Below are 24,768 nucleotides of genomic sequence, written 5' to 3'. Positions count from 1 at the left end.
ACTAGCTTGTTCTGAGATGTTTGGATTTTAGATTTGAGGGTTTTGGAGGTGCTGGGGTACCAGGAGGTGCATGCGTAATCGAAAAAGGGTTAAACGAGAGTTCCCGCCAGAATCCTCAAGGTGCTTTTGTTGACCAGAGAGGAAATTCTGTAGAGAAATCTCGTTCGTTGGTTAACCTTTTTGATTACCTTGGTTGCCATTTTATCACAGGAAAAGTTAGCCTCTAGAATGGAACCTAGGTAGGTGATCTCATCTTTCCTGGTGATAACAATGTCACCTACTTTTATGGTGAAGTCATTGACTTTCTTGAGGTTGATGTGGGACCCAAACAGGATGGATTCTGTTTTACCCAAGTGTATGGATAGCTTGTTGTCAGCGAGCCAGGTGCAAGTTCTACAGAGCTCAGCACTGAGGATTTTCTCCACCTGTGACTTGTCCTTGCCGGATACCAGCAAGGCAGAGTCATCCGCAAACAAAAACAATTCACAGTCGCATGCCGATGACATGTCGTTTATGTATATTAGGAACAGTAAAGGTCCCAATATACTGCCTTAGGGGACTCCACAGCTCACCGAGAGGGGGGGGGGACACGGTGCCGTTCACCTCTACCACCTGCTCCCTCCCCTCCAAGTAAGATTGCATCCAGCTCCATGAGGTTTTGTTAAATCCGATTGCTCTGAGCTTGTCCAACAGTATAGCGTGGTTAACGGTGTCAAAGGCCTTCTGAAGGTCCAGCATGACCATGCCGCAGTATTTGCCCGCGTCCACCTCATGTTTGATGTGGTCGGTCAGATAGAGAAGGCATGTGTCAGTGGAGTGGTTAGTTCTGAAGCCGGATTGGAATTTGTACATGAGTTTATTAGTGGCAAGGTAACTATCGACCTGTTCATAAACTATTTTCTCCATTACTTTCGAAATGGAACTGAGAATAGAAACAGGTCGGTAGTTGCCAGGTTCCAATTTGCTTCCTTTTTTAAAGAGGGGAGTTACTCTTGATTTCTTAAAATCTTTTGGTACTTGGCCTTGTGTAATTGATAGGTTTATTATGTGCGTGATGATCGGGGCAATGATGGAGGCAGAGTCCCTGAGGAATCTGGAGGGAATATTATCAAGGCCGGTGGCCTTGTTAGGGTGGAGCGCGCTCAATTTTTTAAACACCTCATCAGCTGTGACCATTTCTAATTTGAAATCATCGTTGGATACTCCTAGCTTTCTGTAGAAGGCTTTAAGGTGTTCTACACCAAAGCGACCAGAGTGGTGGGACAGCTTGTTGACAAGAGTTGCGGCTATGCTGGTGAAAAAGATGTTAAGTCTGCTAGCTACCTCCATTTTGTCTGTAATGAGGGAGTCACCCTCCTTGATGCTGATGTTGGTGAGTCTTGTTTTAAGTTTCTGGCTGCAACCAGGAAGCTGGTTGTTGAGAATTTTCCAGAGCTCACGTGGCTTATTTGTGTTTTCCTCTATTTTGACGTTAATGTAATTTTTTTTTAAGGATTTAGTCAGGTTGGTTGACTTATTTCTTAATTTATTGCATTGCTTTTTGAGAGTTGAAAGGAGTCATTTGAGGTTGATATTATTGGGTTGTTTATCTACTTCTGTTTTACATTTTTGGTATTCAGAGTATTTCCTGTCTCTGTCTTTTATGGCAGCTAATAGGTCCGGATTCATCCATGGTTCCGAGCGGGCTTTGATCCTGACTGTTTTCACGGGAGCCATGTCATTTAGTATCTTTAGGAACGCCGTTTTGAAGCGATCCCAAGCAACATCGACCATGTTGCTCGCGAGCACAGGGGACCAGTCCCACTCATCTAATTTTAAATTGAAATTGTCATTGGAGTATTTTTTGAGGGGTCTGGATTGGGCTGTTATGTGGCCATTGGCTTTAGGTTGAGCTATTTTACGGGTGCAGAAGGTTAGATAGTGGTCGCTAAAACCACAGATCATGACCCCACTATTTTTTATTTTAGGCCGGTCTGAAGTGAGAATGAGATCAATGGTTAATTGGGTGGAATCACACACCCTTGTAGTTATCGCTATTAGCTGGGAAAGACCGTGCAGATTACAAAACTTGCTGAAGGATCTGAAGACAGGCGCATCTTTGCGTTGAATATCTGTGTTCAGATCCCCAGTTATAATTTTCTCCACGTTGTCTGTCCCTGCCAAGCATTCTTCCAAAGCCCCATAGAAATCACTCTGATTAGGGGGTCTATAAACAGTCCCTATTAGTACCGGCTTAGCGTTTTTAAATTTGATTTCCGCCCACACAGATTCCAGGTCATTGTGGTTAAGATCAGTGCGAGTTATGTATTTAATATCCTGGTGAATATACATACAAACGCCCCCACCGTGTTTATTCCTATCCTTTCTGATAACCGAAAAGTTTTCTATTTCTATCTCTGAGTCAGAAATACTTTGATCAAATTTGGTTTCAGAGAAACACAAGATTTTTACCTTCGTGTTGAGGAACATTTCTCTGATTTGGTCAAGTTTGGCTCCAGAGAGGCTGTTCACATTAAGGTGGATGATGTGTAGTCCACTGGAACCAAAAAGAGCATCAGAGTCCGCTGTGTTGTGGTACTGACGAAAAAAATTGTTGGTTATTATTGCTGTTGAAGTTGGAGAGCAAGGAGAGAGAGGAGAGAGAGAGAGAGAGAGAGAGAGGCATATTGATCGTCCTCCAGGTGAAGGGGGAGGGAGGGGCGGAGTTGGAGAGGGGGAGAGGGGGAGGCCAGGTAGGGTTGCTGGGGGTGGGGGTGGATTTCCTTTTGGCGGGCTTTTTTGAAGACAAAGAGAAAGAGAACAATGAAAATGTTTGTGTAAAGGCGCCTCTAAATCCTGTGTATGCCACGTCCTCGACCGTCTGGGACCGGGGAGAGGCCGCGTGGACCCCCGCCATCTCGTGCAGTTCCCCGCAATCACCGATGTCTGGGTCGTCCTCCACCGCAGCCGCCGCGTCGTTCACCGCCGCTGAGTCGTTGCCTTCTCCGATGACTGGGTCGTCCTCCACCGCAGCCGCCGCGTCGTTCACCGCCGCTGAGTCGCTGCTTCTCCGATGACTGGGTCGTCCTCCACCGCCGCCGCCGAGCCTCCGACCGTGTCGATGAACGGGGCGAAGTCCTTCGCCGAGCTGCCGATCGCTGGAGCACAGGTGAGCTTGAGCTGAGATGAGCCGATAGCCGAGTTAGCTTCGATGGCGACGCTAGCAGTAGCATTGCTAGTCTTCGCCAGTCGGGACAACATTAACCGTGTTGTTGCAGGTCCAGGGTTGAGTTCAGTGTCTCCTGATAGTAGAAGTAATAGTAGTATTATTGACTTTCTGTCTATCCTTCCAGTCAGGGGCATGTTTCTTCTGCCTCGATGTGCAGTCAAGCATGATGCTAACACGTTAGCTCCAAAGCCAAGGTGCTTCGCCGAAGTATTGTCGTGGAGATAAAAGTCGCTGTGAATGTCCATTTCGCGTTCTCGACTCTCATTTTCAAGAGGGCAAAGTATCAGAGGAGGTTTAAAATATAAATCTGTGATCCACAGTAGAAAAAGGAGGAAGTGTGGGATAATCCGAGCAGTTGTTTGAATTCCCGATCAGGAGCGAAAGAGAGTGCGACCGCTCATCTCGGCTTTAAAGAGAAAGTCATTGCACATTAAAAACAACGAAATTGTGGAATACTAATGGCAAAACTTGGTTAACATGTTAAAGTTTACGTTGTGTATTATTTTTGGCTGTTTGCAAAATCACTTATCGTTGAATTTCAGGACGCATTGTGGGTTCCTGGACGTCGTCTACATCGTTAAAATTGATTTATCGCCCAGGCCCATCTCAAACTTGCCAAATATACAATATATTTGAATTGAATATTACACATAGTAAAATTTAAACTACGAGGCAGATGAAATGTCACTTTGAGTAAAACAGTCACATTGTCTTTGTTAGAGCTTAAGGAGCTTATGACATATATGCTCCGTACGCCTTAACAGCCTACTTTAGAGATCCCACAATCAAACAAAAATGACATGTTGTCAAGATTATTGAACCACAAGCCATTGTGGATGACTTACTCAACTCAACTATTGTTATGGAGCTTAAAGGCCTACTGAAATGAAATGTTTTTTATTTAAACGGGGATAGCAGATCTATTCTATGTGTCATACTTGATCATTTCGCGATATTGCCATATTTTTGCTGAAAGGATTTAGTAGAGAACAACAACGATAAAGATCGCAACTTTTGGTATCTGACAAAAAAAAGCCTTGCCCCTACCGGAAGTAGCGTGACGTAGTCAGTTGAACATTTCCGCAAAGTTCCCTATTTACAGTGATTGCGGCCAGAAGTAGGGTTGGGTATCGAGTATCGAGTATCGATTGGAACCGGGACTAACTTTCCGATTCTCCCGGAATTGTTCAAAAGTTTAAATTTCGATTCCTAGTTTCGATACCCATTCCGCCGACCGGAAAAAAAGAATAAGTCTGCCGACCGGAAGAAGAAGCCGCTGAACACCAACGAAGAAGCGCCCACCGCCGGAAGTGTTAGCATAGCCGAGCCTATGTAGCCGAGCGAGTCAGTCAAGCATGGATAGCGGGCGTCGGCGGTCGAAAGTGTGGCCTTATTTTACTAAAAAAAATGAAATATCGGCGAAATGTAACACGTGCGACAGGACTGTTTCGTGCTTAGGAGGGTGCACATCGAACATGATTAAGCACCTCCGAGTTCATGGAGTACAAATAAATGCGTGTCCCGTCTTCGACATGCTGCGCCGACCGTCCTCCTCTGCCTCTTCCTCCTACGCCCAGCCTGGCACCTCGGTGACTGCACTGCAGTCCGAATCCGGTAAGTAAAACAATATATATGCAATAAATAATGTGTTTTGCGCCAACGTTGAGGCACCTAACAAATCAGCCCGCATATTTTTTCATAGACAATTTACAACCTGCTAGCCAGGCTCCGCGATGTGCTCAGCGTACTCCGTTCACCGTAGCGGCAATGGGGAAGATGTAGGTGCCACAGACGGAAGAGTGCCACAGAAAGGTCACTGCACACATAGTCAAAAGACTGCATCCCTTTTCAGAGGTGGAATCTCCAACATTTAGGTTAGTTAAGCAATAACGTTAGAGCTAAGCTAATTGATACTGGGCTAAACAGTAACAGCAACATTACATGTTTGTTTATGTTTGCAGGGATATGGTGAAAACTCTCAACCCAAAATACATACCACCTTCCAGGGACTACCTGTCAAACACATTGATCCCGGCATGGTACAAGAAGAATCGGAATCGAGAATAGTCAGGAATCGGAATTGAAACAAAGAATCAGAATCGGAATCGTTCGAATTCAAACGATACCCAACCCTAGCCGAAGTGAGAGCGATTCGGACAGAGAAAGAGACGATTTCCCCATTAATTTGAGCGAGGATGAAAGATTTGTGGATGAGGAAAGTGCAAGTGAAGGACTAGTGGGGAGTGGAAGCGATTCAGATAGGGAAGATGCTTTGAGAGGCGGGTGGGACCTGATATTCAGCTGGGAATGACTACAACAGTAAATAAACACAAGACATATGTATACTCTATTAGCCACAACACAACCAGCCCAAAGGTTGTTTTGGGCTGGTTGGGTCACCTAACCCAAGGTTCATAAAGCTTATATATTTACCCAAAGTTACGTACATGACACGCACATACGGGCAAGCGATCAAATGTTTGGAATCGCCCGGGTGGGACCTGATATTCAGCTGGGAATGACTATAACAGTAAATAAACACAAGACATATATATACTCTATTAGCCACAACACAACCAGGCTTATATTTAATATGCCACAAATTAATCCCGCATAAAAACACCTAGGTGTTTGTTATGCTAGCTCCTAGCTCCTAGCTCCCGTCCATATAACCCGCCAATACAATTCAAACACCTGCACAACACAGACAATCACTCAGCCCAAAGGACCGTTCACCTAACCCAGGGGTCGGCAACCCGCGGCTCCGGAGCCGCATGCGGCTCCTTGACCACTCTGATGCGGCTCAGCTACATGCATGCCGACCCCCTCGATTTTCCCAGGAGACTTATGGATGTCAGTGTCTCTCATAGACTACTCCCAGGGAAAAATAATCCTATTAACACTCTAATTACTGTATAAAGGGCGTGCCCTAATTGCACTGCAGTAATTGTCCTCTATAGCATTTACTTACAGCATGCCAGGCCAGCCACATGTTGTATGTTGTTATTACTTGCTCACACAGGAGACAGCAAAGCATAGTTACTCATCAGCCACACAGCTTACACTGACGGTAGCCGTATCAAACAACTTCAACATTGTTACGTTACAAATATGCGCCACACTGTGAACCCACACCAAAAAAGAATGAAAAACACATTTCTGGAGAACATCCCACTGTAACACAACATAAACACAACACAACCATTACCCAGAATCCCATGCAGTCCTAACTCTTCCGGTCTACATTATACACCCCGCTACCACCAAATCCCCCCACACATCAACCCCCCCCCCCCCCCCCCCTCTTCGTGGTTGGTTGAGCGGAAGAGTTAGGGCTGCATGGGATTCTGGGTATTGGTACCGTCAGTGTAAGATGTGTGGCTGCTGAGTTAGTAGCCTTGCTGTCTCTTACGTGAGCAAGCTAAAGCTGCATTCCACTTGTGGCCGAGCAGGTACACTGATTGGGCAGACTGTAGAGGGCGCCAAATGCAGTGTCATCACGCTCTGATATTCGGGAGTCTCCCGGGAAAAATGAGAGGGTTGGCAAGTGTGACGCAAGCGACATTCATCCAAAACTCGCGGGCTGCACTAACATCCAATTCCCACATTAAAGTGCGTGCCGGTGCGTGTGTCTGAGACCCCTGGTTAACATAGCACAAAGCATGTAAGCTTTGTATGCGGTGTTTTTCATTTTAAATTTTAAAAACATTTTTGTGGCTCCCATTACTTTCTTTAATGTGTGAAACTTGCCAAAATGGCTCTTTGAGTGGTAAAGGTTGCCGACCCCTGACCTAACCCAAGGTTCATAAAGCTTATATATTTACCCAAAGTTACGTACGTGACACGCACGTACGGGCAAGCGATCAAATGTTTGGAAGCGCAGCTGCATACTCACGGTACCGCGTCGCGTCTGTGTATCCAAATCAAAGTAATCCTGGTAAGAGTCTGTGTTGTCCCAGTTCTCTACAGGCGTCTGTGTATCGAAGTCAAAGTCCTCCTGGTAAGAGTCTCTGTTGTCCGAGTTCTTCGATCTTGACTGCATCTTTCGGGAATGTAAACAATGAAACACCGGCTGTGTTGTGTTGCTGACTTCCCTCGCAAAATACTCCGCTTCGCACCGACAACTTTCTTCTTTGCTTGCTCAGCTTCTTTCTCCATAATGCAATGAACAAATTGCAACAGATTCACCAACACAGATGTCCAGAATACTGTGGAATAATGAGATGAAAACAGAGCTATTTTGTATTGGCTTCAATGGGGGATCCATACCTCTGTTTCACTGGCTACGTCACGCGCATACGTCATCATCCAAAGGAGTTTTCAACCGGAAGTTTAGCGGGAAATTTAAAATTGCACTTTATAAGCTAACCCGGCCGTATTGGCATGTGTTGCAATGTTAAGATTTCATCATTGATATATAAACTATCAGACTGTGTGGTCGGTAGTAGTGGGTTTCAGTAGGCCTTTAATGTCTTTCTTTGACTTTTATGCACCTTTTTTTAATTAGGATCTTCTCACATTTAGGCAAATGTACTTGTTTCTGTTCTCATTCCAACAGATGGTCTCTGTGGTTCTTCAAGAATGACAAGACCAAAACATGGCAGGCCAACCTGCGGCTCATTTCAAAATTTGACACAGTTGAAGATTTCTGGGCGTAAGTTGCAGTCAATCTCTAACACCAATGTCATGAGTTAGTCAAATTCTAATAAAGACTCAAATCAACTTATTTTCCTAATGTGACATATTTTCAGACTCTACAATCATATCCAGTTGTCGAGCAATCTCATGTCAGGCTGTGATTACTGCCTTTTTAAGGTTTGTTTGATTCATTCATATTCTAATTACAAGTATTTTTTGTGCATATTCAAACTCCAACTTGTTTGATCAAGCCAAGTGTATTTGTGTAATGAGGTGAGATGTGGCCTAAGCAAAACAAAACCCCATATCGAGGTGTGTGTAAATGTTGGACAGCTCCTTTACATCAGGCAAAATTGACAAAAAATTACATAAAACCCCCCAAATTTGAGAATAAAACGTATGCTATCAGAAAGCCTTTTTCCTCCAGTGCTTTTTATTTTCCAGAACTGCAACCCACATGGAGTGCCCAGAGGTACAAGGTGTTCAGTTTACATGGTCAAGTTAAGAATGACCTAAATCCCACCACCACTGAACAAAAAAAACCTGAAACGTCAAAATAATATTAAAGGAGACCTATGAATATTTTAATCTACATTTAAAACACTTCCTTATGGTCTAGATACTGTGCATCCGGAATGTAGTCACAGCGCTTCACTTTTTCCACATTTTGAATTACAGCCTTATTCCAAAATGTAATAAATTCCTTTTTTCCTTAACATTCTGCCGACAATACCCCATAAAGACAAATAAATGTTGCAATTTGAATACAATGCCACAAGCTTGGCACACCTATCTTTGTGTGGTTTGCCTATTCCTCTTTGCCCATTTCTTTTTGCAGCACCTCTCATGCTCCATCAGGTTAATTTTCATCCAGAATGTCTGTACATTTCTGCATTCATCTTTCCCTCTATCCTGAATAATCAGTTCCTGCCACTGAAAAACATCCCAACAGCATGATTCTGCCACCACCATGCTTCACTGTAGGGATGGTATAAGCCTGGTGATGAGCGGTGCCTGGTTTCTTCCTAACATAACGCCTGGCATTATCAATCTTTGTCTTTGTCTCATCAGACCGAGAATTTTGTTCTTCATGGTCTGAGAGTCTTTTAGGTTTTGCCAAACTTTTTACTCAGAAATGGCTTCTGTCTGGCCACTATACCATACAGGCCTGATTGGTGGATTGCTGCTGAAATCGTTGTCCTTGTGGAATGTTCTCTTCTCTTCACAGAGCAATGCTGTAGCTCTGACAGAGTGACCATCAGGTTCTTGGTCACCTCCCTGACTAGACTAAGATGAATACAGTAATGTACAGACATTCTGGATAAAAAACCAACGCTTTCCATTCAACCTTGTGGAGCTGGAGAGGTGCTGCAAAGAGGAATGGGCCAAACTGCCCAAAGATAGGCGTGCGAAGCTTGAGGCATTGTATTCAAAAAGACTTAAAGGGGAACTACACTTTTTTAAAAATGTTACCGATTTTTAACAATCATTATGAAAGACATAACGACGGATGTACTTTTTTATTGCATTCTAACTCGTAAATAAACGTTAATAAAAGTCCGCTTACAGCGGAGCCAATGGCAGGTCCTCTATTCTACCCATAAAATCCCCCCCCAAAAAATAAAATACCCAAAACTGCAAACAATATTCTATTTACATTTCATGACATGAGTTAGGGCTGGGCGATATAGACGAAAAAGTATATCTCTATATTTTTACTTAAACTCGATATTCGATATATATCTCAATATATTTTCCGGTGAAAATATACATATAAAGATAATCATTTTTGAACAAAATTCACTGAAATTTAACTGAATGACAACTGTACAACAGTCAGTGACACTTTTATTAACCCAGTTAGTCAAGATCGGTATTAACAGCACAGACAAGAAAATGTTTAAGTAGCACATAATTACATAACATAAATTAAATAGAAAAACAATGATTGTATAGAAAAAAAATATTTTTACAGAAAATAAATAACATAGCTGTGCAAATAACACAAAATGTATCAAACCCAGATAAAAAATACATTTGCAGGCAGGCATATTTAAATTCCCAGTCAACGATGTAATGGACTGTCACACACATGTACGGCTCTGTGGTCCTACTTGACCACTCGTGTGAAATATGGCGACTGGTACCTGGGGTCAAGGACTTTGATGAGGCGAACAAACTTGTCGCGTCCGACGGTGGAAATGGGTACTAGATCTTTAGCGATGGATATGCAATCGCTCTGGTTATCTGTTCCCACCTTTTGCTGGTTTTCTTATCAGGCACTATGCCTGATATCGAAGCTTGCAGTGTACATTGTTTTGGTGCTGGGGACGTGGATTGCACTGCAACTGTCGTGGCACAAAGTTTTATGCGATCTTTGTACTGTATTGGATGTCGCTGATGATGATGGTGGAATAGGTTCGTTGTGCTCAAACTTTTTGTAGCCACGGGTTTCTGACACTCCCTACAAAACACATTCTCCTGCTTTTCGTCCAGTGGCTTAAATCCGAACCACCTCTACACAACCAAGCCAGAAGCATACCTGCCAACATTTGAAACTCAAAAAGCCTAGTAGCCAGGGTCCAGTATCCAGATGCATACATTTGTCCAAATGTGGCCAAGTAGACGCATTGTGGGTTCCTGGATGTCGTGCTCTGCCATATTCCACTACTTTTTTTACAAACCCCGTTTCCATATGAGTTGGGAAATTGTGTTAGATGTAAATATAAACGGAATACAATGATTTGCAAATCATTTTCAACCCATATTCAATTGAATATGCTACAAAGACAACATATTTGATGTTCAAACTGATAAACTTTTTTTTTTTTGCAAATAATCATTAACTTTAGAATTTGATGCCAGCAACACGTGACAAAGAAGTTGGGAAAGGTGGCAATAAATACTGATAAAGTTGAGGAATGCTCATCAAACACTTATTTGGAACATCCCACAGGTGAACAGGCAAATTGGGAACAGGTGGGTGCCATGATTGGGTATAAAAGTAGATTCCATGAAATGCTCAGTCATTCACAAACAAGGATGGGGCGAGGGTCACCACTTTGTCAACAAATGTGTGAGCAAATTGTTGAACAGTTTAAGAAAAACCTTTCTCAACCAGCTATTGCAAGGAATTTAGGGATTTCACCATCTACGGTCTGTAATATCATCAAAGGGTTCAGAGAATCTGGAGAAATCACTGCACGTAAGCAGCTAAGCCCGTGACCTTCGATCCCTCAGGCTGTACTGCATCAACAAGCAACATCAGTGTGTTAAGGATATCACCACATGGGCTCAGGAACACTTCAGAAACCCACTGTCAGTAACTACAGTTGGGCGCTACATCTGTAAGTGCAAGTTAAAATTCTCCTATGCAAGGCGAAAACCGTTTATCAACAACACCCAGAAACGCCGTCGGCTTCACTGGGCCTGAGCTCATCTAAGATGGACTGATACAAAGTGGAAAAGTGTTCTGTGGTCTGACGAGTCCACATTTCAAATTGTTTTTGGAAACTGTGGACGTCGTGTCCTCCGGACCAAAGAGGAAAAGAACCATCCAGATTGTTATAGGCGCAAAGTGTAAAAGCCAGCATGTGTGATGGTATTGGGGTGTATTAGTGCCCAATACATGGGTAACTTACACATCTGTGAAGGCACCATTAATGCTAAAAGGTACATACAGGTTTTGGAGCAACATATGTTGCCATCCAAGCAACGTTACCATGGACGCCCCTGCTTATTTCAGCAAGACAATGCCTAGCCACGTGTTACATCAACGTGGCTTCATAGTAAAAGAGTGCGGGTACTAGACTGGCCTGCCTGTAGTCCAGACCTGTCTCCCATTGAAAATGTGTGGCGCATTATAAAGCCTAAAATACCACAACGGAGACCCCCAGACTGTTGAACAACTTAAGCTGTACATCAAGCAAGAATGGGGAAAGAATTCCACCTGAGAAGCTTAAAAAATGCGTCTTCTCAGTTCCCAAACGTTTACTGAGTGTTGTTAAAAGGAAAGGCCATGTAACACAGTGGTGAACATGCCCTTTCCCAACTACTTTGGCACGTGTTGCGGCCATGAAATTCTAAGTTAATTATTATTTGCAAAAAAAAAAAAAAAGTTTATGAGTTTAAACATCAAATATCTTGTCTTTGTAGTGCATTCAACTGAATATAAGTTGAAAATGATTTGCAAATCATTGTATTCCGTTTATATTTACATCTAACACAATTTCTCAACTCATATGGAAATGGGGTTTGTAATATATAAATCGCCCGTTTAAATATTCCCTCTCGTCGTCATTTGGGATGTGCGTGTGATTTCCCTTCCATGTTCGATGACGTGTTCTATCTGGCCTCTGATTGGCCTGCTCCTAATGTTTTGCCCTAATCTTAACCAATCGTGACTCATCATTGTAAACCAACCAACCAATCATGCATTTTCTTATACGTAAACCAACCAATCATCATTGATTTTTTCCGTATATTTTGTCCCCTGCCTGTGAAGTTGCACGAGTCCAGTCCTCTCTTTCTCTTCTCCCTCTCTTCTTTTGTAGCATGTAGCTTAGCTGACGGCTACATGGGTCTAAAACTAGCTAAACTACGGAAATCGCTATTTGTTTTAAAAGTAAATGTAGTTAAGCTACATAGCAAATATTTCCTTGAGTGTTGTTGTTGTGGGTCAGTGCAGTGGGTGGGTGAGGGCAAGCACGTCTTGAAAGGAGGAAGGGGAGGAGTTTAATAGTCCATGGAGTGTTGAGAGCATAGACTTCTTAAAAGTAGACGTAGCATTGGCTGCTGTGACGCGAGAAATTCGGCCGCCATCTTGAAGTGGTGATGAGGAGCCGGCGAGCAGCCTAAACTGACAGTTGACAGCGTTTTCCTGCTCAAATGAGCGGACTGTTGAAAATAGCAATCGGGGGATTACTTTTCGCAAGGCAAGGCAAGGCAACTTTATTTGTATAGCGCTTTTCATACACAAGGCAGACTCAAAGTGCTTCAAAGACAACAAAGTGAAATGAAAGAAAATAAAAGCAAAATTAAAATGCAGACAATAAAAATAAAAACAGTGCAGACGTTAAAAGTTAAAAGATTAAAAGATTTAGCTGAAAGCTAAGGTGAACATAAAAGTCTTCAGTCTAGTTTTAAAAGTAGTCAGAGTTGGGGAAAGTCTGACATCTTCAGGAAGTTTATTCCAGCTATTTGTTGCATAGTGACTGAATGATGCTCTCCCTTGATTTGAGTTTACTCTTGGAACCGCTAACAGATTGGTCTCAGAAGATCTTAGTGATCTAGAGGGCTTATATAGTGGGAGCATATCAGTAATATACTTCGGCCCTAGACCATGTAGTGATTTATATGTGAGCAGGAGGATTTTGAAATCAATTCTCTGATGTACAGGGAGCCAATGTAAGGATTTAAGAATTGGTGTAATGTGCTCACATTTTTTGGTCTTTGTTAGAACTCTAGCAGCAGCAGTAAGATTTAACATTAATAATCAACATTAATCATATTGGTTGTATTTTGTGAAAATAATATTACCACAGAGTTGAGAAGGAGCAAAGATCTTTAATAGTACTGAAATCGTAGCCGCTAGCAAACAAGAGTATGACCATAATAGAATTGCTTGTCAATGAAATTAATAAAATTTAAAAATGTCATACTTGAATAACATAAAGTTGAAATAAATGATGAAGATAAGATTGTAAAAGCCAACAGGGGTAAAAGTTAGGACCACAGTCCAGATTGTGTAGGGTGGGGGGGTAATATATGTTAGCTAACTAGACAATCAGATGGACAGTGGCTATACAGTATTATACAAGTCTAAATTTAGTCTAGCTTCAAGTAACAATATTTAAATACTAACATTGTTGGGTAAGACAGAATTTGGTTTTATTCTGAATTTAGTGAAACAGATTGGTGGTTTTAGCTGATATAAAGACTTTCAGGTGTTAATATATATGTTTATGTTTAAGTATTTGGCAGACACTTTTATCCAAAGCGACATACATAAAAAATACATATAAAACAATCACTGTAAACATTATAATTTAAGGAAAGAATGTAATACAAAATATCAATACAAAGTGTCAAGACAGAATAAACTCTGTTGCTGCAGCATCAGAGATACAGTCTATAGGTCCCTAAGATATATAGATATCTAATGTATTCATACATTGTTTATGTAGGATATACGCATGTATTAATAACCTAATCATATTGTTTCTTGAACTTAAAAATAGCTGACCGTTTTTTTCCCCCTTCTCTGGTATTATATTCCCAGTTTTGATCTCGGACGTCTGGTCGCTTATAGCATATAAGAATATTCTATTACTGTTAAGCAAACTATGAATAATAAAACATGCCAAAACATGTGTCCTTTATCATAGCTACACGTATGACAAAAAGCGTGTGAAAACCCGTGGTATTCAATGAGGTAAGATTAATTAAATGCGCTGACAGTTCATTGCTTGGCGGTCCGATCCTCGGCTACATGGGGGGTGAAGGAGCCTGCGCTAGTGCGCGAGTTGGAGAAGTTCCGGCTAGATATAGTCGGCCTCACTTCGACGCACAGCAAGGGCTCTGGAACCATTTCTCTCGAGAGGGGCTGGACTCTCTTCCACTCTGGCGTTGCCCGCAGTGAGAGGCGACGGGCTGGGGTGGCAATTCTTGTTGCCTCCCGGCTCAAAGCCTGCACGTTGGAATTCAACCCAGTAGACGAGAGGGTAGCTTTCCTCCGCCTTCGGGTGGGGGGACGGGTCCTGACCGTTGTTTGCGCTTACGCACCAAACGGCAGCTCAGAGTACCCACCCTTTTTGGATTCACTCCAGGGAGTACTGGAGAGTGCTCCCCCGGGTGATTCCCTCGTTCTACTGGGGGACTTCAACGCTCATATTGGCAACAACAGTGAAACCTGGAGAGCCGTGATTGGGAAAAATGGCCGCCTGGATCTGAACCCGAGTGGCGTTTTGTTATTGGACTTTTGTGCTCGTCACAGATTGTCCATAACAAACACCATGTTCAAACATAAGGGTGTCCATATGTGCACTTGGCACCATGACACCCTAGGCCACAGTTCCATGATCAACTTTGTAGTTGTGTCATCGGATTTGCGGTCTCATGTTTTGGACACTCGGGTGAAGAGAGGGGTGTAGCTTTCTACCGATCACCCCCTGGTGGTCAGTTGGCTGCGATGGTGGGGAAGGATGCCGGACAGACCTGGCAGGCCCAAACGCATTGTGAGGGTCTGCTGGGAACGCCTAGCAGAGTCTCCTGTCAGAGAGAGTTTCAATTCCCGCCTCCGGAAGAACTTTGAACATGTCACGAGGGAGGCGCTGGACATTGAGTCCAAGTGGACGATGTTCCGTACCTCTATTGTCAAGGCGGCCGATTGGAGCTGTGGCCGCAAGGTGTGTGTGACAATCATTGGTACTTTAACTTTAACTTTAAGGTGGTTGGTGCCTGTCGTGGCGGTAATCCTAGAACCTGCTTGTGGACACCAGCGGTGAGGGATGCCGTCAAGCTGAAGAAAGAGTCCTATCAGGTTCTTTTGGCTCATAGGACTCCGGAGGCAGCAGAGAGGTACCGACAGGCCAAGCGGTGTGCGGCTTCAGCGGTCGCAGAGACAAAAACTCGGACATGGGAGGAGTTCGGGGAAGCCATGGAAAAGGACTTCCAGACTGCTTCGAAGCGATTCTGGACCACCATCCGCCGCCTCAGGAAGGGGAAGCAGTGCACTGTCAACACCGTGTATGGTGGGGATGGTGTTCTGCTCACCTTGACTCCGGATGTTGTGGATCGGTGGAGGGAATACTTCGAAGACCTCCTCAATCCTACCAACACGTCTTCCTATGAGGAAGCAGTCCCTGGGGAATCTGTGGTGGGCTCTCCTATTTCTGGGGCTGAGGTTGCCAAGGTAGTTAAAAAGCTCCTCGGTGGCAAGGCCCCGGGGGTGGATGAGATCCGCCCAGAGTTCCTTAAGGCTCTGGATGCTGTGGGGCTGTCTTGGTTGACAAGACTCTGCAACATCGCGTGGACATCGGGGGCAGTACCTCTGGATTGGCAGACCGGGGTGGTGGTTCCTCTCTTTAAGAAGGGGAACCGGAGGGTGTGTTCCAACTATCGTGGGATCCCGGTAAGGTCTATTCAGGTGTACTTGAGAGGAGGCTACGCCGGATAGTCGAACCTCGGATTCAGGAGGAACAGTGTGGTTTCCGTCCTGGTCGTGGATTTGTGGACCAGCTTTATACTCTTGGCAGGGTCCTTGAGGGTGCATGGGATGATGGGAGTTTGCCCAACCAGTCTACATGTGCTTTGTGGACTTGGAGAAGGCATTTGACCGTGTAAGTCCTGTGGGTAGTGCTCAGAGAGTATGGGGTATCGGACTGTCTGATTGATGCAGTCCGCTCCCTGTATGATCAGTGTCAGAGCTTGGTCCGCATTACCAGCAGTAAGTCGGACCCGTTTCCAGTGAGGGTTGGACTCCGCCAAGGCTGCCCTTTTTCACCGATTTTGTTCATAACTTTTATGGACAGAATTTCTAGGCGCAGTCAAGGCGTTGAGGGAATCTGGTTTGGTGGCTGCAGGATTAGGTCTCTGCTTTTTGCAGATGATGTGGTCCTGATGGCTTCATCTGGCCAAGATCTTCAGCTCTCACTGGACCAATTCGCAGCCGAGTGTGACGCGACTGGGATTGGAATCATCACCTCCAAGTCCGAGTCCATGGTTCTTGCCCGGAAAAGGGTGGAGTGCCATCTCCGGGTTAGGGAGGAGATCTTGCCCCAAGTGGAGGAGTTCAAGTACCTCGGAGTCTTGTTCACGAGTGAGGGAAGAGTGGATCGTGAGATCGACAGGCGAATCGGTGCGGCACCTTCAGTAATGCGGACGCTGTATCGATCTGTTGTGGTGAAGAAGGAGCTGAGCCGGAAGGCAAAGCTCTCAATTTACCCGTCGATCTACGTTCCCATCCTCACCTATGGTCATGAGCTTTGGGTTATGACCGAAAGGACAAGATCACGGGTACAAGCGGCCAAAATGAGCTTCCTCCGCCGGGTGGCGGGGCTCTCCCTTAGAGATAGGGTGAGAAGCTCTGTCATCCGGGAGGAGTTTAAAGTAAAGCCGCTGCTCCTCCACATCGAGAGGAGCCAGATGAGGTGGTTTGGGCATCTGGTCAGGATGCCACCCGAACGCCTCCCTAGGGAGGTGTTTCGGGCACGTCCGACCAGTAGGAAGCCACAGGGAAGACCCAGGACACGTTGGGAAGACTATCTCTCCCAGCTGGCCTGGGAACGCCTTGGGATCCCCCGGGAGGAGCTGGACAAAGTGGCTGGGGAGAGGGAAGTCTGGGCTTCCCTGCTTAGGCTGCTGCCCCCGCGACCCGACCTCGGATAAGCGGAAGAAGATGGATGGATGGACTTACTGAACAATGTCTGCTCTCACTAGAATGCAAACTGATGGGACGTTCAAATCTTCCGTTTAGATCAGACCTGGGCATTCTGCGGCCCGCGGGCCGCATCCGGCCCTTTGTGCGTCCCTGTCCGGCCCGCGTGAGGCCAATTATAAATTACAAAATAAATTTAAAAAAGTATCTATGTCGAGTGTGCAATACAACGGTGCTGCTTTTGTTTTGAAAATCGTTATTTGTATTACTTCCGTGTGGACGTATGCGTGTGCGTGGTTGTGAGTGAATGTGAACAGCTGCAATTACAAAATAAAGTTGAAAAAACATCTATGTCCTGCGCGCAATACAACTGTGCTGCTTTTATTTTGAAAAGTATTATTTATGGGCGTGTGTCCGTGTGTAACCTGCGAGTGAAGGTGCACATGCAGCGACAAGTGATGCACGGTTTACACCCGAGACGCTAAAAAGAGAAAAGTTGATGAGGAATGGCGTGTTTTCAACAAGACATGAACTGCAAAGCAACGTCCCCTCTAAGGTGCGTGCCTGCGCAATTGCGCACTGCTCAAGCGTCCGCTGCGCGCAGCAAGTATATGCCGCGCACCAAATCAAATCCCATCTGAATTCTAAACAAAATAAACATATTTATTCTATGGAATTTTGCAATGCAACTTTGAGTGACAGTGACAACAAGCGGCCCTAATGGTGTTCGTCAACACCGTTTACAACACCGTTCAATTGAACACCGTTCAATTATTGTAACGTCTATCGAGATGCTTCGAGGACAGGAATTATATCGATCACTTTATTGAGCAAAACTGTTTATATTCGGACATAACCACACCAAAAACATGAGTAAAACAATTCTATCTCGAAAAACTAGTCATTTTCTGCCGTACAAACCAGGCCAAAACCAACTTGTCATCTGTCACCAACACGCATAGCACTAAACCACTGGTGCATTTATGGCCACACAAAAAGTCGGACAACTCAAACACCACACAAAGTTACGCTATGACTCCTCAGTCATACGTGTGCTTATTTTACTGTCATTTATTATTAATGTTAATTTGTTTATATTAGTCATGGAATGCTGTTACACACACTATGTTGAAGTATTACTATTATTATTAATTATTATTATTATTATTATTTATCTTACGGTATATATCAAAAATAATATTGAGCATAATTTAATTGAAATATTGTCGATGTGGCCCTCCAGCAGTGCTCGGGTAGCTCATGCGGCCCCCGGTAAAAATTAATTGCCCACCCCTGGTTTAGATGAAGAATTAAATTATAATCCTCCCCCAGGTAAAAAAATCTAAATAAAATAAGTGCTGCAAACAAGCGTCTTTTTTCGTGTCTCTCTTGCATCGCTGGGTCTGAGTTGGATGTCAAAATTGACCAACTTCTCAGTTCATGACCACATCTAGATGAAAGGCATGATTTATAATTTATAATTAACCTTTACCAACTTGATGCAACAGCAGCGGCTCAGTACTGCATGTCACCAGCTGAAAAGATAGTTAGCTCTCTGTGATCACGGTGCTGCTAAAAATTGTTTGTCTGTGTTATCGCCTTTAACAAAAATATTGCTAATAACTGTACTTGGTTAATATTCAAGTCATGACATGTAAATGGAGTATTGTTGTTTTTTGGATGTCTTTAAATAAATAATGGCAAAATAATGCACTCCCTGCATTGTTAGCCACCTCGCACTTTCTGTATGTTACAAATTAGAATGCATAAAAAAACATTTGTGTTCTAGTCTTACATAAAGATTGTGAATGAGTAAACATGTGTGCACATTTTCTAGAGTGCTGGTAATTATTACCATTAAAGTGTTACTATTTTGTCTTGATGTAACCTTAGAAAAGCCTAGCATTATTAACAGTGGATTAGTATTAGAAGCCCTGTGATGTAGACATGCTTTTTTGTAGTTCTTTCATGTAACAGGTGGACTCATTATATGGTTGAACATTGGGAACAATGTTGAAATAATAAACAATTTGAACTTTTGCTCCAGGATGGAATTGAGCCCATGTGGGAGGATGAGAGAAACAAGCGTGGAGGGCGCTGGCTGATCACACTCAACAAGCAGCAGAGGAAATTAGATCTGGATCGCTTCTGGTTGGAAACAGTAGGCTTATACTCTTTGCTGCTCTGTTTATTTATATTCTGTAATATACAGTTGGGGGGTAATTATTTGATCCCCTGCTGATTTTGTAAGTTCACCTCCCCACAAAGCAAAACTTTTACAGTAGGTTTCTTTCAACAAAAGGGGAAAATTAAGAACTATTCAGACAAAAACTAAGTAATAATTGCTATAATTGTCTATTTGATTAAGTGTAATATGTATTTGATTCCCAGCAGAAGTTTGGCAGCATGGTTGACCACATCTAGGAGGGAATTTTGTCCAATCTTCTTTCCAGAGGCTGTCCAAATTCTGAACGTTTGAGGCTGTCACTTGGCGACTCGAAATTTCAGCTCCCACTACAAATTTTCTATGCGATTAAGGTCCGGAGACTGGCTAGGCTACTCCAAGATCTTAATGTGCTTCTTCCTTAACCACTACTTTGTTCCCTTGGCCATGTAACATTGTGGCAATGATTGCTGTTACACGATGTCAAATATTTTAATTTCCCATGGGAATTTTTGCCCATTGATCAGAACATTTGCGATAGGTCTGAGCTCATTGAGTTTGGACAAGAGGTTCTTACAATACCTGCTCTTGCTTATTCCAAAGAGTCCTAGAAAAAGAGTAGAGCTTTGGCCACAGAAAAAATGCAAATACAAGTAGGGATTTTGCTTTGTGGACTTGCATGCTTCAAATGGGGAATGTGCAGCGATGGGGCATAACAACCGTCAATTAAAGCTAGCTTAGCTACATAGCTGAAGCGAAGGGTCAAGCAAATAGATTTAGGACATGACTACTCTGTCAAAGTCCGTGTCTTCAGTAAGTATAGGGAGTATATACAGTTGGAAAAATAAGTATTTGACACCTGCTGATTTTGTAAGTGCTGTGTCTCGGTTGTTTGGGCAGTGGTGTGTTTGTGCGGGTTGGGGAGGGAAGTTTTTTTTAGTGGAAGGTGGTGTTGATGTCACTTGTATGCGTTTTAGCATTTGGGCTGACTGGTCTCCATGGTCTTCTTGGCGTGTGGTCGTCTGTTGCGATTTTTCGGTCGCTTTGATTTGATCGAGTGGTTCTTGTGGTCTGGGGTATTGCAGCCGTTTATGGTGTGGGCGCCTGTGGCTGCTGGGTCCGGTGCAGAGGGCAGCGTTTGTACGGGTGCTTAAAAACCTTGAAAATGCTTGGATTTTAATGTTGTGTTTTCAAGGTTTGAAAAATGCTCAAATTTTGGGTGAAGTGCTTGTAAATGCTTGGAAATGCTCATCATATTTCTCGGCAGTCTGACTCAATAGGCTAATTATAAAATGGGAACAAATAAAATAGGTTTCCTTAAAAATGAAAGCTACACGCTTGATCTGTTGGCTTTGCACGAGCCCTTTCATTAGGTTGTTATCATGCCAGAGCCGTATATACGGCTCTGTGTCACCCCCAAGAGGACAGTGGTGCATCGGTCCATCATGCCGGTAGGTTTTCATTTTAATGAACATTGGATGGAAAATGACAAATACAAACTTTGGATAAAACGTGGACCAAATCCACGTGTAGCCTGCTGCAATGTATGCAAAAAGGAAATCCAACATGGTTTGATGTATTTTTTTTTCTCCATTATTTTGGTTGTCTGCCTAACTTGTCTGACCCTCAGTTAAAGGCCTACTGAAATGAATTTTTTAAAATTTAAACGGGGATAGCAGATCCATTCCATGTGTCATACTTGATCATTTCGCGATATTGCCATGTTTTTGCTGAAAGGATTTAGTAGAGAACATCGACGATAAAGTTCGCAACTTTTGGTCGCTGATAAAAAAAAGCCTTGCCTGTACCGGAAGTAGCGTGACGTCACAGGTTGAAAGGCTCCTCACATTTCGAGAGCGATTCGGACCGAGAAAGCGACGATTACCCTATTAATTTGAGCGAGGATGAAAGATTCGGGGATGAGGAACGTGAGAGTAAAGGACTAGAGTGTAGTGCAGGACGTATCTTTTTTTGCCCTGACCATAACTTAGGTACAAGGGTTCATTGGATTCCACACTTTCTCCTTTTTCTATTGTGGATCATGGATTTGTATTTTAAACCACCTTGGACACTATTGTATATCCTCTTGAAAATGAGAGTCGAGAACGCGAAATGGACATTCACAGTGACTTTTATCTCCACGACAATACATCGGCGAAGCTCTTTAGCTACGGAGCTAACGTGATAGCACATCGGGCTTAAATGCAGATAGAAACAAAAGAAATAAACCCCTGACTGGAAGGATAGACAGAAAATCAACAATACTATTAAACCATGGACATGTAAATACACGGTTAATGCTTTCCAGCTTGGCGAAGCTTAACAATGCTGTTGCTAACGACGCCATTGAAGCTAACTTAGCAACGGGACCTCACAGAGCTATGCTAAAAACATTAGCTATCCACCTACGCCAGCTAGCCCTCATCTGCTCATCAACACCCGTGCTCACCTGCGTTCCAGCGATCGACGGAGCGACGATCATAGATGCGGTCGGCGGCCCGGAGACGGAGGAAGTCAAGGTGAGGTCGGCGGCTAGCGCGTCTGCTATCCATCTCAAAGTCCTCGTGGTTGTGTTGCTGCAGTCCGCCGCTAATACACCGATACCACCTACAACTTTCTTCTTTGCAGTCTTCATTGTTCATTAAACAAATTGCAAAAGATTCACCAACACAGATGTCCAGAATACAGTGGAATTTTGAGATGAAAACAGAGCTTTTTGTATTGGATTCAATGGTGTACCAATACTTCCGGTTCAACGATTGACGTCACGCGCAAACGTCATCATACATAGACATTTTCAACCGGAAGTTTAGCGGAAATTTAAAATTGCACTTTATAAGTTAACCCGGCCGTATTGGCATGTGTTGCAATGTTAAGATTTCATCATTGATATATAAACTATCAGACTGCGTGGGTAGTGGGTTTCAGTAGGCCTTTAAAGCAAACAAGTTACATGTTGTCGTTTTGGTTAATTGCATTTGGTTACATTATTGGACTTGTTTGTAATGTTAAGGTCATGTAATGTATAATTTGTAACATTTTTCACAACTTAGAGCTGAGTTAATATGAAGGATTTTGTAGTTTTTACACAACATGGTTGTATGCATTTCTTGCTCTATTATAATCGTTACTACTTAACTTGTCTGGCTACCTCAGTGAAAGCAAAAAAAGTTAACTTTTGTCTTTTTGTTAATTTGTTATCATAGCCACAGTCATAAGGCTAGATATGCTTAATGAAAGGTGACTGAGGTGTTGTGAAACAAACAACATATTTTCCTAAGTATTATCCTTATATTAATGTGGAACAGTTTTGTTAATAAATGAGTGAAATTTACATTTTGAGGGTGCGTGTATTTATATCACATTATGCAGATTGCAAGCACAAATACGGTGTGAATCAATCTGTGTTGTTCGATGTCATTGAGTGCTGTAAGTAATAAAAAGAACAAGAAATTTGAAAAACAACACAAATGGAGACACGTTTGCAAACACCAATTACATTGAATAGTCTACAAAAACACTGCTTCATTTTCTATGCCCCATTCAGTTAATGATAACTGCTGGTTCAATGTTAGGCTTAGGTTTTAGCAGATTTTCCATATTTTTCCTACAGACAGCATTTGGTGACCTCAAACAACAAGGCTATGGATTGATTCACACTGGTTTTCGCCTTTTGAAGGGTACTGGAAAAACTGGAAAATTTATCTTGAAAGTCCTTAAAAAATGCTTGAATTTGGCCATGGAAAAGGTGTACAAACCCTGAGGGGGGGTTGGGGGGTGGTTGATGTGGATATATATATATATATATATATATATATATATATATATATATATATATATATATATATATATATATATATATATATATATATATATATATATATATATATCTCCACATCGATATATATATATATATATATATATATATATCTCCACATCGATATATATATATATATATATATATATATATATATCGATGTGGTCGATGTGGATATATATATATATATATATATATATAGAGATATATATATATATATATATATATATATATATATATATATATATATATATATATCCACATCCGATGTGGATATATATATATATACATATATATCCACATCGATGTGGATATATATATATATATATATATATATATATATATATATATATATATATATATATATATATATATATATATATATATATATATATGTATATATGTATATATATATATATATATATATATATATATATGTATATATATATATATCCACATCGACCACATACATACACACATATCTACAAAAATATATACACACATACCGGTATCTACAAAAAAATATACACATATATACAAACATACAAATAATTCAAATAATTTCTACAACCCTTTTTTTTTGTGATAGAGTGATTGGAGCATGTACTTGTTCATAAAATGTGGTTATTTTATGAATTTATTATGGGTCTACTGAAAATGTGACCAAATTTGCTGGGTCAAAAGTATACATACAGCAATGTTAATATTTGGTTACATGTCCCTTGGCAAGTTTCACTGCAATAAGGCACTTTTGGTAGCCATCCACACGCTTCTGGCAAGCTTCTGGTTGAATTTTTGACCACTCCTCTTGACAAATTTGGTGCGGTTCAGCTAAATTTGTTGGTTTTCTGACATGGACTTGTTTCTTCAGCATTGTCCACATGTTCTCAATGGGGTTGTCAGGACTTTGGGAAGTCCTTTCTAAAACCTAATTCTAGCCTGATTTAGCCATTCTTTTACCACTTTTGACGTGTGTTTGGGGTCATTGTCCTGTTGGAAATCCCAACTGCGCCCAAGACCCGGGCTGATGATTTTAGGTTGTCCTGAAAAATTTGTCATTGTCCCATTTACTCTCTGTAAAGCACCAGTTCCATTGGCAGAAAAAGAGGCCCAGAGCACAATACTACCACCACCATGCTTGACTGTAGGTGTGGTGTTCCTGAGATTAAAGGCCTCACCTTTTTTCCTTCAAACATATTGCTGGGTATTGTGGCCAAACAGCTAAACTTTTGTTTCATTTGATCACAGAACTTTCCTCCAGAAGGTCTTATCTTTGTCCATGTGATGTCAGATGAAACAAAAATTGGAGGTTGGGTCTTGGGCGCAGTTGGGTGTTCCAACAGGACAATGACACCAAACACATGTCAAAAGTGGTAAAGGAATGGCTAAAACAGGCTAGAATTAAGGTTTTAGAATGGTCTTCCCAAAGTCCTGACTTAAACGTGTGGACAATGCTGAAGAAACATAACCTGACTCTCGCCAGACCCTTGTAGTTCGCTGAGCTCCACACAAGGATCTGGGCTCGAAGGCATTGCAAACTCCTTCCAGATAACAAAAAATAATGA

At 42.5% G+C, this 24,768-nt stretch overlaps 1 protein-coding gene across 2 annotated transcripts in view; it reads left to right on the top strand.

The window, feature by feature from the left end:
• The window catches only part of eif4eb (eukaryotic translation initiation factor 4eb), a 69,728-nt gene that overhangs the window by 17,603 nt on the left and 27,357 nt on the right, over nt 1-24,768 (top strand). For both annotated transcript variants that reach the window (XM_062042332.1, XM_062042331.1), the window contains exons 3-5: nt 7,767-7,862; nt 7,960-8,023; nt 19,270-19,383. In XM_062042332.1, coding sequence (XP_061898316.1) covers nt 7,767-7,862; nt 7,960-8,023; nt 19,270-19,383 — 274 coding nt within the window. The remainder of the gene's footprint in view (nt 1-7,766; nt 7,863-7,959; nt 8,024-19,269; nt 19,384-24,768) is intronic.

Source organism: Entelurus aequoreus, linkage group LG03 (assembly GCF_033978785.1).
Source record: "Entelurus aequoreus isolate RoL-2023_Sb linkage group LG03, RoL_Eaeq_v1.1, whole genome shotgun sequence".
Lineage (NCBI taxonomy): Eukaryota > Metazoa > Chordata > Actinopteri > Syngnathiformes > Syngnathidae > Entelurus > Entelurus aequoreus.
Note: the sequence above shows the minus strand (reverse complement) of the source record. Positions and strands in the feature narration are given on the sequence as shown.